The sequence below is a fragment of the Mus caroli genome, chromosome 19, assembly GCF_900094665.2.
Source record: "Mus caroli chromosome 19, CAROLI_EIJ_v1.1, whole genome shotgun sequence".
NCBI classification, from domain to species: Eukaryota; Metazoa; Chordata; class Mammalia; order Rodentia; family Muridae; genus Mus; species Mus caroli.
In genome coordinates this window covers 42,679,671-42,694,363 of record NC_034588.1, presented here as the reverse complement: position 1 = coordinate 42,694,363, position 14,693 = coordinate 42,679,671, and the positions used below count along the sequence as shown (strand labels likewise).

Below are 14,693 nucleotides of genomic sequence, written 5' to 3'. Positions count from 1 at the left end.
TGCTCTGAGAATTAGGAGAGTGCTCCTTTTCCCACCCAGCTTCGGGTGGAGCGCGCCACACAGGGTGTGTAGAATACGCCTAGGGTCTCCGCGAAGAGCACAGGCAGGGGTCAGCGCCCCATCCCTCCCGGGGGTGGAGAGAGGGTACACCTCACTACCCACCCAGGCTCCGCCTCCCCCAATCCCCGCTCCCGCTCAGCCACGCTCCCAGCCCCGCGCACCCGGAGGACGGACGCCGAGCGTGAGGCTTCGCCTCCTCCCGCTCCCCGGCGCCCGCCCTCGCCGGGGTCTCTGCCTCCGTCTCGTTTTTTAAGAGCTGCGTCACATGCATGCCGTTCCCGGGAGCGCTCCCTGCCCCTCGCCGCGCGGCGCACGCACGTCGCCGCCACCGCTCGCGCCGCGCTCGCCCGGGTCACTTTGACACGGCTCTCCCCTCCCACTACCAGGACAATTAGCATATTAATAAAGCCCGGCCCAGCCCGACTCTGGCCCGAGAGCCGGCGCCTGCGAGAGGGAGAGGACGCGCGAGCGAACGGGAGCGAGCGCGAGGGCGGCGGCGGGGAGGGCGGCGGGAGCGCACAGACACGCACACGCACACGCGCACACACGGACACACACTCCGGGGACGCACACCCGCGCGTACACACGCAGAGGCAGCTCGCCTTCCTGCCTGGCTTCCTTCCTGTCTGCTCCGCGCCTGACAGGCCCCTCGCTGCAGGCAGGGGCGGCCCGCACCGGGCAGAGGCCGGGCCGGGCCGGCGGCGCGGGCATCGGGGGCCGCGGGCAGCGGCAGCGGCTCATGCCCGGCCTGTCCCTGCGAGGGGCGGGCATCGTGACTCGGCTGGGCCCCCAGCGGCGGGCGATGTGAAGATGTCAGTGGGCTGTGCCTGTCCTGGTGAGTGGGTCTCGAGGCCGCCTGGCCCCTCCCTCCCTTTCGGCCCCCTAAACCCTGGTTTGGCGAGGATTTGTATGTGGGGGGCATCGAACGTATGGTGGGGGTCGGGGACTGTATAGAGTTAGCGGGGCCTCGATCGGGGGCGGGTTTTCTCATCTGTATAAATACGCAGCAGCCCAGCGGCACGGGAAGGGGGTGCTAAGGATGGCTTGTATTTTTTTTTTGAGGGGGGGGAGGCTAACTGGGGAGGGATGGGGGGGGACTGAAATTCCCAGAATTCCAGGGTGTTAGCCAATCAGAAGTGACTTTGGACTTTTGACCCCCCCCTCAGGTCATCGTAGAGTTCTGATTGGCTGATTTGGGTTTCCCCCCCTTCCCTGCTGTTTATTGCCTCTTACATATTTTGTGACATTCCCCCCCTCGGGCTGTTTCTTAGGATGCTGTTTGGGGGAGGAGTTGATTGGAGCCCATCTTACCCCCCCTTTAACTTTTCCTGTCTGTTGCCAGGGTAGGTTGGCCCTCCTGAGGGACAGAAAGCACTCCTAGGGGGTGTCAGATAATTGGGCCCTTGGGTCTGCTCTCTCAGTCTTCGTGGGAGGGGGAATGTAGCAGTTCCAGGTAGGCCGTGAAGTTAAGAGTGGTTTGCAGATTCGAGTTGGGAGCAATGCTTGACCCCCCCCCCCAAGTGAAAACTTGAGGACCCAAATTCAAATCACAGCCTTCTCTAACAGGTATCAGATCTTGCCAGGGAACACCTGTGTCTGAGAGTGTCTTGAGATTTTTCTCGTAGGGTCGGGGTATAGGCCACAAGTGCTAGGAGGGAACATATGAGCCATGTGATGGGAGAGGTAGTCTAAAGAGAATCCCAGAATATAGTCGGTCCCCTTCTTTATAATTCTGTGTCCTCAAACTGGCCTTCCTTCCAGGATAGAGGCAGCTTTCTCTAGAAAGCCAGTGGTCAGTGTCCTGGGTCTAGCCTGGCTGGATCTCTTGCCCCTCTGTACGGCCTGTATTCTGAGAAGCCTAAACTTATGAGCTAGGACCCCGCCCCCCCCCGCCGTACCCCCCCACCCCAACATTCATACAAATACACAATCCCCCAGGGAAGCTGCTGGTGCAGAATCTTTGGAAATCACGTGACCCTGGCCAAGTTGGACTGGGTTGGGCCCACACTTCAAGTGGCTGCTGTGGCTGACATTTTAGGGGCATAGGGCCCAGGAGGAGGGATAGGAAAGCCTGAGGATCCTGGACTATCCGGGTGTGGGAATCCCTGGCTCCTGCTGCAGAGGGTGGAGAAGAGGAGGAGAGAAAAGCTTGCCAAGCTGGAATCCTGCCTAGCTTCATAGCCTTCCCACCAATTTGACTTGTGTGTTTGTGTGTGTGTGTTTTCGCTTTTACAATTTGGCCAATGCTAGACAAGGTAGTTCATGCTCTTAGCCCAACCGGTGGGTCCTTTCCTTACAACGTCATATATGAAAACCCAAAGTAAGGCAGGGCTTTAAACAAGCTAGTGGGCTGAAACTTAATTTTTTTTCCCCCTCGAAGACAGGGCTTCTCTGTGTAACAATCCTGGTTATCCTGGAACTTGTCCTGTAGACCAGGAACTGCAGGGCTCGAACTCAGAGAACCACCTGCCTCTGCCTCCTGAGTGCTGGGATTCAAGGCATGCGCCAACCACCGCCTGGCCGAAACTTAAATTTTTATTCGTAGAGGTTTTATGTGGAGAAGTTGCCAGGCTGGGAGAAGATGGGAGATTGGTCCTGGAATTGGGGCAAAGTACCTGCATGCATTAGTGGGAAGAGACTTTGTGGCTAATATGGAGACAGGAAGAGGACCCATGCCCAGAAGTGTGTGTGTAGGAGACTTCGGTCAGTGTCCCAAAACTCACTGTCTGTATGTCTGGTAGCTTGGCAGAGAGAGAGAGAGAGGGAAAGAGGGAGAGAGAGAGAGGAGAAGAGAGAAGGAGGGAGGGGGGAAAATGGTTGAATCTTTTTCTTGATTATGAAGAAGTCTGACAGACTGATATCTTGTTGAATGGATGGACAGTAGACTTCAAGAGGAGACCACGTGGGAAAGGGCTTAAAGAGAGGCCTGGGGGCGGAGAATGGTAGGAGTTGGGGTGAGGAGGGGAGGACCAGGCTTGCACGAATGGCTGAATGGGTTAAGAAGAGCACATGTTTCACCCGACCAAGGGCATTCTGGCAGCATACAGCAGGTTAGGTCTGAGGTCCACCACCACCCTGAGCGCTGAGCAGTCCTGGGGCCTAGGCACTTTGGCAGGCTGTCTGCCTGTCTGCCTGCCTGCCTGCCTGCTTGCCTGCTTGCCTGCCTGAGTCTCTCCTTTGTGCTCTGCTGTCTCTGGGCTCCTCCTCCTCCCCCAGCCCGACAGAGAGACAGCACATGCCCCACACATGTGACTGAGGGAAGCCAGAGCACACACAGCCACACAAATGCACACGCAGAAACACCACAAGGTTCACATGCACACACCCCTCCAGCCCCCCTGTCTCGCCCCTACGATGAAGAGCATCTTGGGGCTAACTGACTAGAAGACAGGGACAAGCCTTTCTAAGGAGCATCTGTCTCCAGGAGCAGGATGCTGAGGGGCTGAGACCTGTCTAGGGCAGCGTGTAGCTAGCTCAGAAGGGTTAAGGCAGGGAGAAGAAGGGGGAGGGGAGGAGGCAGCAGTGGTGGCGGCTGGGAGCCAGGAGAGGAGGATGGCAGAGCGCCAGGCCAACGGGAGGCCGGGCACAGACAAAGGAAGGGGGGCAGGCACACTGGAGGCCTGGGTCAGGGGCCCGGGCAGGGGGCAGTGCTGGTACCTCATACTGTGGGCTGCTTTTCTTTGAGCCCCCACCTCTAGAAGTACTCATAGGCCTCTCTCCCCTTTGTCATTCTTTGTTGCCCCCCAGCCCCCATAACAATTTTTAGGGCCTTCTGACATAGACTTCTGACTAGGTGCCTTTGGCTGGACCTCTTCTGCCCTGTGCTCTGGGGGAACTGGGTCAGAGCAGGAGCAGACTTGCTACAGAAAAGGAACTGAGAGCCCTTTGAATGATAGGTCTGAGTCTTGATACATCTTGGTGCTTAAGGGCTCCTCTCTCGGGGAAGAGGGGAGGCCCCTTGTGGCTCCTGTCTGACTAGGCAGGCAGGATGGGGGGTACTGAGCTCTGCCTGGGGGCAAGAGCACACTCTCTTCCCCCATCCCTATGTGGACAGTCATTTGAAGCCCGGAGGGGGAGGGAATGGACTGGCTGCAGGGCTCCAGGAGAGAGGGTTTACAAGTCCTGCTTTCCAGCCTCAGGCCCTCTGGCTCATTTGCTCTGTTGATATTTGTATATATGATCCTCTGTGCTCATGTCCACGTGTGTCTGTGTGTGCACTCAGGTGATGCCTGCCAACACACTTGGGGAAGTTTGTGTTTTTTTGCTGAGGCTGATTTTGAACTCCTTGTTCTTCCCCCAGCCTCTACCTTCTGAGTGTTGGTGTTACCCAGGTCCACGTGCTCCATTTCTGTATGTGTTTATTTTAAGACAGGGTCTCACTCTGTGGCCCTGTCTGTCCTGGAACTTGTTGTTTAGACCAGGCTGGCCTCGAACTCACAGTGCTGGGATTAAAGGCTTGTGCCACCACATCCAAAAACATGTATTTATTTTTGAAATGGTCTCTCCATACGGCTGAGGCTAGCCATGGGACTCTGTGTAGTCCAGGCTGTTCTCAAACTCATCGAAATCTTTCGACCTCAGCTTCCCAGAGTTCTGTGCTTCCAGGTGCTTTCACTCTGTCCAGATCCGTTTGGAATGTTTAAAGGCACAAATGACAGGCATTACTGTGTTGGTGGAGTGTTTCTTATTTCAGAGTTGGGAATCTAAAACTTCAATCTAAAAAGAATGTCTTCTATCCTGGTTGTATGCTGTCTATTGCAGGTTCTGGCTAAAATGGCATAGATTTCAATGTTTGTGAAAGCTGGGGTATAGCATATGAGCAGGCTCATATATATATATATATATATATATATATATATATATGTGATAGAGAATGGAGTATGTGTTCCAGGGAAGATGGGGTATGGAGAATGTCTGCATAACAGTTGATTAGGATATCCGTGTTACAGTGTTTCCAGATTTAGCAAATAACAACACAGTGTTGGTGTGTAAGGTCAGGATACATGCATAGTCCTAGTTCCTTTATAGATAGAAGCTGGGGGCTTAACTACCTCTGTATTTGTCTACACGTGCCTCTCTGGGCTATGGGTGTATTGAGGGTTTAAGGAGTGTGTGTATCAGACATTGGTTGATGGAAGTGCAAGCTGTGTTTATGCACGGAACATGTTTACAGAACCAAGTGCAATCGTATCGTTTTCTTGCTTCTGTGAGTATGCCATGAAAAATCCCGTCCGTGGAGATTGTGCGTGGATATATATATATAGTAGGGCAGTAGGGGACGGGGACACACTCACATGGCAATGGATGAAAGTAGGGGGCCTTCCTCAAGTGCTGCCTGCCTGTGCTTGTGTTTCCGTTTCCTGTCTGAAGTAGACTTCTACCGAATTTTCAGAAGTATCTCCTCCCCTAGGAAGAGAGATCTGAAGCAAGCCCTATCGCACTAACCAAAAATACCTGGGGTAGTGAGCAGGATTCTACAGTCTCTTTTAAGGGCCCCGCTGTAGATAGACCCTTGGATAGGCAAGTTTGCCCTCCTTACCCTGACAGCACCACTTTCTCTAGCATCCACGTGGCTTCAGGGGTGGTGTCCAGGAAGGGTGTTCCCTAGAAAGGGGATCTAATCCAGGGCTTGGGACTTGGTTGGGTTTGTGGCAGGGAAGCCTGGAGTGTCCAGGCTTTTTTCTAGTATTTACAAGCTGAACTCAAAATGTGGGTGCGTCAAAAGTAAACCTCCAAGCATCCCACTTAGCTAGCTCCTCTTGGATTTCTCCAGAGTGGCAGCTCAGGCCGGCCTTTAAACCCAAGACATCTGGGGGAGGTTTAGCTGACTAGGTGAAGATATTAAGAGTCTGCGGAGACCAACACCTCCCTTCACCCCTGCCTGTGGCTCTGGAGGGTACGTTTCGCTGCTCGTCTCCCCCGACCTCCCCTCGGTTGGTTCAGGTCTCCCGTAGCCCGATCCCTTCAATCCCCAGTCCCCCGGTCTCGATCTCTTTTGTTTTTCTCAGCAGTCCCTCCTCGCTCCCTCCCTCCGCCCGCTCTTCCTCCTCGCTCGCGGGGAGGGGGCGGGGCCGGCGGGGCAGCTCCACCCTCCGCCCGCCCTGGGGCCTCCTTCGGAGAGAGGCTCGGAGAGCGAGCGAGCGAGCGAGCGAGCGGGGAGGAGAGAGAGGGAGGGAGGAGGGAGAGAAAGGGAGAAAGGAAGGAGCAGGCGGGCGCTGCGTGTGTCTGAGTGTGCCAGTGCGAGTGAGTGTGAGTGCCGGGCCCTGCCTCTGCCGCCTCCCCTGCAGAGGGGCCCGGTGGCCTAGGGAGGGCGGGCGGGCTGCTTGGAGGCAGAGGCAGCGAGAGGCGGCGGCGGGCAGAGCCGAGGAGGAGGAGGAGGAGAGAGGAAAGAGCCGAGCAGCCATTGTTGAGGGAAACCTTGCAAACAAAGAAGGCTCCGGACTCCCCGCGGCCCCCCGCCCCCCAGGCCGGCCCCCCGGCCCCCAGCCCCCGGCCCAGTGGCCATTGTAACTTTCCCCCCGGGCTGTGGACCCCGCGGGGCGGGCGGAGGCTGTGCATGCGAGTCTTTGTGCGGCCTGCGGAGTGGAGCTCCCAGCCAGACCGGCCTGTCCCACTCGGGACATGAGCTGCTGAAGTTGGCTCCACCTTAGTCCTCACCCTTGCCAGGGTCCCTGAGGACTTCCAGGCGCTCCCCGCACCTCCCCTGACCCCCTCAGTTCTCCCAGGTAAGTCTGGACACCTTAAAAGCTTGTCGGGGTGGGCAAAAGGCCCTCTGTCTAGCCCAGGCCTGGTACGTTGGCAGGGGGAGAAGTGCCTCAGCTCTTAGCGTGGGGGCTACAAACGTGCTGACCCATGGTCAGCCCCGAAAGGGAGGAGGCCTGCCTGCAGGTTAGTCTCGTTACCATGGAAATGCCCAACTGGAGGTACCCTCAGCCCCAACCTCAGCAAAGTTTGCTAGTTCTGAGCTCTTCTTCTTTTCAACCCCTTCCTAAAGGCTTCCAGACCGTTAAGGGGCAGGTGTTGACCCTAGCAGTGGAAGACACACTTCCTTCACTCCTACCCCCACCTTGGTCCTTGTATTCCTCCTACCGTGGACAGGCAGCAACAGGGACAGATGGTCAGGGTGATGTCCCTCCCCCCTTCTCACTCCCAGCCCCTTGGGCTGGAGCTACGGAGAGTTGCTAAGGCTCTTGGAGAGATGCTGAGTTTGTGTCCATTCACTTGAGGTGTAAATAGAGGCTCCAGCGTCTGGGCTTTAGCTCCCCAGAACTTTTAACCTAGCCCCCAACAATGCCCGTAAGGAATTCTGCTGTCTTGTTTTCTTTCTTTTCAAGTTTTTGAGCTGAGGCATCTCTTCAGGAGGCCCAGAAATTCAGGGTGGAGGAAGTTAGGACAAGAAGAGATGAGGGCCAATTCTGAGGAAGCCGACTCTTGGGTTCACTACCTAGGCTTGGCCCTGGGGCTACATAAGTTCCAACTTTCTGTTGAGTGGAAGAGTCTCGGGGGGGGGGGGGGGGATGTCGAGAGGGAGGGGGGGGGGCTGAGTAGAGACTGTGATTTTCCTGAAACACGGGTTCAGTCCAGGACTAGCCTGTTAAAAACAGTGTGAGAAGTGCTTACTGAGTGTGGGGACCTGGCCCTGTGAGAGCTCTGCATAAGATGAGGGCCTTTTGTGGGCACCCTGTGACTGCCCGGGGGCTGCTGGGTTCCAGCCCTCGGTAGGCGTGTTGGGGCGAGCTGAAGGTGGAAGCCTGCTAGGCAGGATGAGGCGCACGCATGTGCGGGCACACACAAGCTCTGGCACCTTGTGAGACTGTAGTTCGGGCCCCTCTGGGACCCCCCTTTTGCCCACGTTGTCATGGGGCCCCTGGAGAGAAAATTAAATGGCACATGTTGGCACAGGGTCTTCCTTTGTCTCTTTCCCCTCAGGAGGAAAAAAGATTTTATGTTTAAATTAGGGGGCAGGGCTCAGATGCAGCCAATACAGGTAGCCTTCAAAGTATAATCAAGTTTTAGGGGTAACGAAAGGCCAGAGCCTTCGAGACTGTGCCTCGGTTTCCCCTCTTTTCTGGTGGGGAGGGGAAGAATAGGGTTGCCTGGGTAACTGGCTCCTATCCAAATACGAATTTAACTGTGGCAGTCAGAAACTTAGTATGTCAGGAAGTATATATGCTGCTTCACAGAGTGGAGGAGGGGCGCCCCTGCACATGCCCATGTATACCACAGAGACCTCTGTCTAGTTAGTGTTTGCCTCCTGGACTGAGCTCCTGGGTCTTTGCTTCTTTCCCAGGCTTCTCTGTGTGTTCCCTTTGTAAGTCAAATGCTGTCTAGTAGAGGCTCAGCTGACCTTCCCACCTTAGGTCTCAAAAGAAAAAGCGTTAGACTTTGAGTTTCTGGTGTGGAAACAATACTCTACCCCTTCTAGGTGTGGGTATGGGGGCTGGGCTGATAAGGGAGTGGCTGTTGGTGGGGAGGCCAAAAGCTCAACTGTTTATCTGGTGGGCCGCACCCAACAGGCACGCCAGCCCCCCTTATCTTTCTATCCCTTGCCCTCCTGAGACCCTGCAGGGTAGCGGAAGAACTGAGAATTCCCTAAATCCCTCTGCCCCCACCTTGGTCGCTAGGACACACAATTAAAGAGGGATCAGAGGTTAGGATATGGGAACTAGATCTAGGCTCAGGTCCTAGTTTGGCTGGGTCCTACTAATGGTGTGTTCTTGGCAAGTCTCTTTGGAACCCTCAGTTGCTGTGTCTTAAAAAAACGGGAATATTATTGTCAATCCCTGCTGCCTCATAAAATTATCAGGATTGAATGAAGTTCTGAAGCTGAAAAGGAAGATTTGCCAGGATTGTAATCTTTCTGTCGGTCCTTCTTCTGTGTCACGGTGTTTCTTCCTCGCTTCCGTTCATCCCTTCGTTTCGTCCGGGCTCAGCCAGAGCCGCAGGATCTTGAGTGTGAACTGGAAGTAGGGCTCAGTACTCCCAGCTTGCTCACTCCATCCTTCCTTTCTCTAAAGTTTTGTTTTATTTTTAATTATAGTGGGGAGGGGTATTAGACTAAATGCAAACAAGTGTAGGTACCCGCAGAGGCCAGAAGAGGGCGTCATTTCCCTGGGAACTGGAGTGACCTAGGTTATGAGTAGCCCGATAGGCTGGAAACCAAACTGAAGTCCTCAGATAGAGTAAGCAGTTCACACTCTTACTCCTGGGCCAGCTCTCCAGCCCCAGTCCCAGTCTCTTAATAAGATGGGAGCTAGATTTTGAAGGGGTGAGAGGTGATCCTTAGAGTAGCCCCCTCCTCTAGTTTACCACTGTCTGGTAACCAGGCCAGAGACTCCAGAAGACCAGCTCTTTTCTATACAGTCTAGCAGGCTTCCAGAGGACCTCCCAAGGAGCTCAGGCGAGCTGTGCTGTTCTCTCTGCTAGGTTGTTCCTCAAAGTCATTCAAGCTGTACTCGCCGAAGGAGCCCCCGAACGGCAACGCCTTCCCTCCCTTCCACCCCGGCACCATGCTGGATCGGGATGTGGGGTGAGTTCTTTCCTTCTTCCTGGTCCTCATTAGACAGGAAACTGCCTGGAAAGGGACAGGAATGTTCTGGCCTTCTGCGGTAATTTCTCTTCCACTGTGACTCTCATCATCTCTTTCCTCACACAGCCCAACTCCCATGTACCCACCTACATACCTGGAGCCTGGGATCGGGTAAGTGGAGCGCAGCTAGCCAGAAAGCGAATTTTCCTCTGCATGCGTCTGAGCAGAGAGGGGAGGAACAGCACGGCTCAGCCACTGACCTCAGTTCCTTCCCTCCCCAGGAGGCACACACCATATGGTAACCAAACCGACTATAGAATATTTGAGCTTAACAAACGGCTACAGAACTGGACAGAGGTATGGCAGAGGAAGTGAAGACTTGGGGAGCGGGGTCCAGATGAGCACCCCTGTGGGATATCTTACCACACACATACTCATCTCTGGGTTTCTTCAGGAGTGTGACAATCTCTGGTGGGATGCTTTCACAACTGAGTTCTTTGAGGATGACGCCATGTTGACCATCACTTTCTGCCTGGAGGATGGACCAAAGAGATATAGTGAGTGCCCTCTGTGGGAGACAGTGTTACGCCTTCTCTGTAGTTTGTGAGTCTGGAAGTGTGAAGGGGTAGGTCTTGGTCCTTTTTCTCTTCCACTGTGAGACGTATCTCTGTCCTGAAAAAATTTGTCCCATCTCTATAGCCATTGGCCGGACCCTGATACCACGCTACTTCCGAAGCATTTTTGAGGGGGGTGCCACGGAGCTGTACTACGTGCTCAAACACCCCAAGGAGGCATTCCATAGCAACTTCGTGTCCCTCGACTGTGACCAGGGCAGCATGGTGACCCAGCATGGCAAACCCATGTTTACCCAGGTCAGCGAACCAGCAGGATAGGGAGCCCCAACATGGGCTCCAGCGGTTTCCCCAAGGAGGCGTGGCATAATGGGAGGCAGCCAGATGAGAAGGGAGAGCAGATAGAGCAGCCAGCCGATATCTGTTTAGTTTGTTCATGTCAGTTTTCTGGGCCCCGAGGTATATGGTGAACGAGAGCCTGCCCTCATAGAGCGTGTAGCAGATGGGGTTTTCTCTGGCTTCTTGGGAACAGGAAGAGGTTCTGTTAATTTTTCCTATGGTGTGTAAGTATATGTGAGTGTGTAAAGGCCAGGTGTGACAGGTGTATGGGGCGGGGGTATGCTGCGACAGTTATGCACCCAGATACACACACAGGTAGCAGAAGTGTATGCAGGGGGAGAGCTGTAACATTTGTGTGTGTGTGTGTGTGTGTGTGTGTGTGTGTGTGTGTGTGAAAGAGGGCAGGAATATGATACGACAAACCCATCCCCAGGTGTGTGTGGAAGGCCGGTTGTACCTGGAGTTCATGTTTGACGACATGATGCGGATAAAGACGTGGCACTTCAGCATCCGGCAGCACAGAGAGCTCATCCCCAGAAGTATCCTGGCCATGCACGTGAGTTGTGGGCAGGACCTGAGATCGGGGGAGGCTGGCTGCAGCAGGCTTGAGTGGCTGTGCTGTGCTTAGAGAGATGGGTTTGATGGTAGCCCTTTCGCTCAGCTAACCTGATGCCACTGCCCTTCCTCCTCCTCTAGGCCCAGGACCCCCAGATGCTGGATCAGCTGTCCAAAAACATTACCCGGTGTGGGCTGTCCAATTCCACCCTCAACTACCTCCGAGTAAGTCTCTGATGACCCCAGTGTTGTCCCAGCCTCTCTTATCTGAGCTCCAGGTCTCTCTTCCCCTTAGAGTCTAACCCTCCTTCTGGCCTACCCCCAGCTCTGTGTGATACTGGAGCCCATGCAGGAACTCATGTCCCGCCACAAGACCTACAGCCTCAGCCCCCGAGACTGCCTCAAGACCTGCCTCTTCCAGAAGTGGCAGCGAATGGTAGCGCCTCCCGGTGAGTCCCTTGCCCCAGCCCTTAACAGGCTCTTGATGGGACAGACGCCTGAGGCTGTAGCTTTTATCTCCTGACATGAATTTCCCTCCGCTCCTTTCTTACTCCTTGGACTACAAGGCTGAGAACAGGGTAAAGGTGGGCATCTGAGGAATGGGAATGGAGAACAGGGGTCCAGGGCCCTCTCCCACCTGAGTCTTCTCTCTCTGGCACAGCGGAGCCCGCACGACAGCAGCCCAGCAAACGGAGGAAACGGAAGATGTCAGGGGGTAGCACCATGAGCTCGGGGGGTGGCAACACCAACAACAGCAACAGCAAGAAGAAGAGCCCAGCCAGCACCTTCGCTCTCTCCAGCCAGGTACCTGTAAGCATCTCGGCTTTCTTCTCTTCTGGGCTGCCCCACTGCTCACCCCTGACCCCTGTCTGAGCCTGAGCTTACTAGCAGGCATAGAAACAAAGACAGTTCCTCATGTGCTCTAGAGCCAGCATGACCTGACTCCTTCCACTGATGAGAGAATCTTTGCCAGGCACATGCACGCTTGGCTGTGATCACTCACAACAAGCTCAGCCATGGGTACCCAGAGCATGGGACAGAATCAGCTGTGAGAATGAACATAAGATGTTCAGAGCAGATTCTGTGTGGCAGACACATACCATCAGAATCCACACACTGATAGAAGGCTCTGCAGAGTTGGGTGTTGCATATTATAGAATACATGCACATTTGTACACATACACACAGTCACCTTCACTTTTTATCTGTTCACACTTACATATATGAACAGAAGTTTAAGGGTCCCCTCAAATGTGAGGGAGATGCATTAGGGAGCCAGGGGAGTGAAAGGATATTTCTTTCCAGAATCCAATGGGTAGGGGCTAAAGGCTTTGAAGCTCTGGAGTCCTTTTGTGGGAAGGAATCCAGGAGCTGAGGGTGTCCGGAGTTGGGATTTTAAGCTTGGGTGTGAAGAGGGGGCGGGGTGTTGAGCTTCTAGTGGGGAGGGTGTGGGGGCTTCAGGGATATCTGCTGCCCTGGGTCGGGCGAGCCCCTGCCCCGATTATGTTTGGGGACCTCCGCCACTCTCAGGATGTGATGGTGGTGGGGGAGCCCACCCTGATGGGCGGGGAGTTCGGGGACGAGGACGAGAGGCTCATCACCCGGCTGGAGAACACCCAGTTTGACGCGGCCAACGGCATTGACGACGAGGACAGCTTTAACAACTCCCCTGCACTGGGCGCCAACAGCCCCTGGAACAGCAAGCCTCCATCCAGCCAAGAGAGCAAATCGGAGAATCCCACGTCACAGGCTTCCCAGTGAAGGCCCTACCATGGCCTGAAGGCTCTACCACGGCCACCCAGCGCCACCCAGCGCTCTGCCTGCCTACCCCTCACAGCTCCAGGGAGCAGAAGACGGAATGAAGAGACTGGGCGTCTGAAATGGGCAACCTCCATCCACCCACTTCAGGGAGGGACTGGACTCGCTGGGGGCAGGAGCCAAGATTTGCCCCCCAGTTGCCCTGGGCTGGGCCTGGCCCCTGCAGAGCCTTTTGGGGGAAGGGGGTACTCATGTGGATGCCTGTGTGGACCCTGGGCCTCTGAGAAATGTCCCGACCCTCCTCTCCCCAGGGCATTTGCCCTCGTTCTTACCCCAGGTTCTGGGCGCCTCATCTTCCTGATTTCTCCCTTGGATCCTGGGGTTTATACCTACAGCCCTTAGGGACTAAATGTTGGGGCTGTGGTTGAATGCCCTTCCCCTAGGTGGCTGTCAACAGAGGGTAAAATTCTGGGCTCCTCCCTTTTGCCACTTACCCAGCTCCAAGTTTTTAAAAAAATAATATTATTAAAAATGTAAATTAAAAAAAAATTACTCATGTTCCCCTATTCCCCTGTTGAAAAATCCAGTTTCCTCCCTCCTTCTGACGGATGGAGGGCCTAGGGCCCGGGTGGGGGCAAGCATTGGGCAGGGGAGTACACACACAGTTGTATACAGTTTGAGCCGCGCTTCAGGACAAGGAGTCTTCGCCACCTCTCTTCTCTTTCCCTCCGGGTGATGAGTTTTGGAGCATGTCATTGATTGGGGGTGGGATCATTGGTGACCACATCTTTTGACAACCCCCTCCTGTCTGTCTCCCCAGCCTCCAGGGCTCTGGCCTGGCCTCCTGGTCCTGGAAGTCCCTCTAGCCCCACCCCTCCACAGTGTGTATTTTTACAGTCCTCTACTAGAGCAGCTGTTTCGGATGGGTGGGGAGGTTCCCTCCCTCGGGGAGCACAGAGGGAAGGGAGCTGCTTTGTTTGTCGCTGTGTTTTTTGTCTCAGTGTCAGGAATAGGATGAGAGGACTTTGTCCCCTCCACTCCAGAACTCTCCTCTCCCAGCCTTTCAAACTGCATCCAGCCCTAACCTCTCTGAGGGCAGGGAGCCATAAGGCCACCCAGCTTAAGCCCTTCAGGGAGAGAAAGGCCTCTATCTCCCCCACACCCCCAACTGAAGCAGACATGCCTCTCCCCATGTCCCCTTCAATGGAGGAGCAGCAGCCTCCGCTCCAGTTCCTAGTTGGAGCCTGTGGAGGCTCAGGGTGAGGCGAGGAGAGGGCAAGAGCAGGGTTCTCGGGCTCATGGCTCTGCCGCCTCTTCCTGTGGGCAGTCCCAGGGTGTGTGGGGGCCTGCTCTCCCCCCATTCTCCCTTTTGGATTATTGGGTCCTTTGGGCCAGCCACTTTTGGGAGGATGCTCTCCGGAGCCAAAGGAAAGGGTGAGGTGAAGTTGGATGTCCCATCCCCGCTTTTTCCCCCTCATCTTGCCTTTTTTTCTTTTTTTTTCCATTTTTCTTTTTTTTTTTCNTTTTTTTTTTTTTTTTTTTTTTTTTTTTTTTTTTTTTTTTTTTTTTTTTTTTTTTTTTTTTTTTTTTTTTTTTTTTTTTTTTTTTTTTTTTTTTTGCCACTTGAGTCATGTATGGTACCAATCAATAAAGAGACTTTTTGGGTTGAGAGCGTCCTGGTTAGTCATTGGTAAAGTTTGTCAGGCATGGTAGCGCTCAGAGGCAAGAGAATCTTTATGAACTCAAAACCAGCCTGGTCTATATAATGACTTCCAGGGCTACATATACAGAATCCCTCAGGTGGAGGCAGGCCTTCTCAGGAATTTCTTCCTTCCATTTCTCAGTGGAGCTGTCTTGAGTCTGCCTTTTGTTGCAGTTTC

At 54.4% G+C, this 14,693-nt stretch overlaps 1 protein-coding gene across 3 annotated transcripts; it reads left to right on the top strand.

Annotated features, from left to right (window-relative positions):
* Positions 1 to 210: 210 nt before the first annotated feature.
* Positions 211 to 13,362, top strand: Ldb1 (LIM domain binding 1). Of its 3 annotated transcripts, none has more exons than XM_021152189.2 (11): positions 211 to 895; positions 9,487 to 9,589; positions 9,716 to 9,760; positions 9,871 to 9,946; positions 10,044 to 10,146; positions 10,289 to 10,461; positions 10,934 to 11,056; positions 11,197 to 11,280; positions 11,381 to 11,504; positions 11,717 to 11,859; positions 12,586 to 13,362. In XM_021152189.2, the coding sequence occupies exons 1-11, from the start codon at positions 871 to 873 to the stop codon at positions 12,814 to 12,816; spliced, it is 1,230 nt and encodes a 409-aa protein (XP_021007848.1). In that variant the 5' UTR covers positions 211 to 870; the 3' UTR covers positions 12,817 to 13,362. The 3 variants fall into 3 exon arrangements, with proteins under 3 accessions (XP_021007848.1, XP_021007847.1, XP_029328589.1); XM_021152188.2 differs by having other exon boundaries at positions 11,717 to 11,865; XM_029472729.1 differs by lacking the exon at positions 211 to 895 and adding an exon at positions 6,699 to 6,785 and having other exon boundaries at positions 11,717 to 11,865.
* Positions 13,363 to 14,693: the final 1,331 nt, after the last annotated feature.

Excerpts from the sequence above, each read along its gene's own strand:
- Ldb1 (XM_021152188.2), top strand. The coding sequence starts at position 871 with ATGTCAGTGGGCTGTGCCTGTCCTG. Across the intron at positions 11,057-11,196 it reads GAAGTATCCTGGCCATGCAC|GCCCAGGACCCCCAGATGCT; the intron begins GTGAGTTGTGGG and ends CTCCTCCTCTAG. Across the intron at positions 11,281-11,380 it reads CCACCCTCAACTACCTCCGA|CTCTGTGTGATACTGGAGCC; the intron begins GTAAGTCTCTGA and ends GCCTACCCCCAG.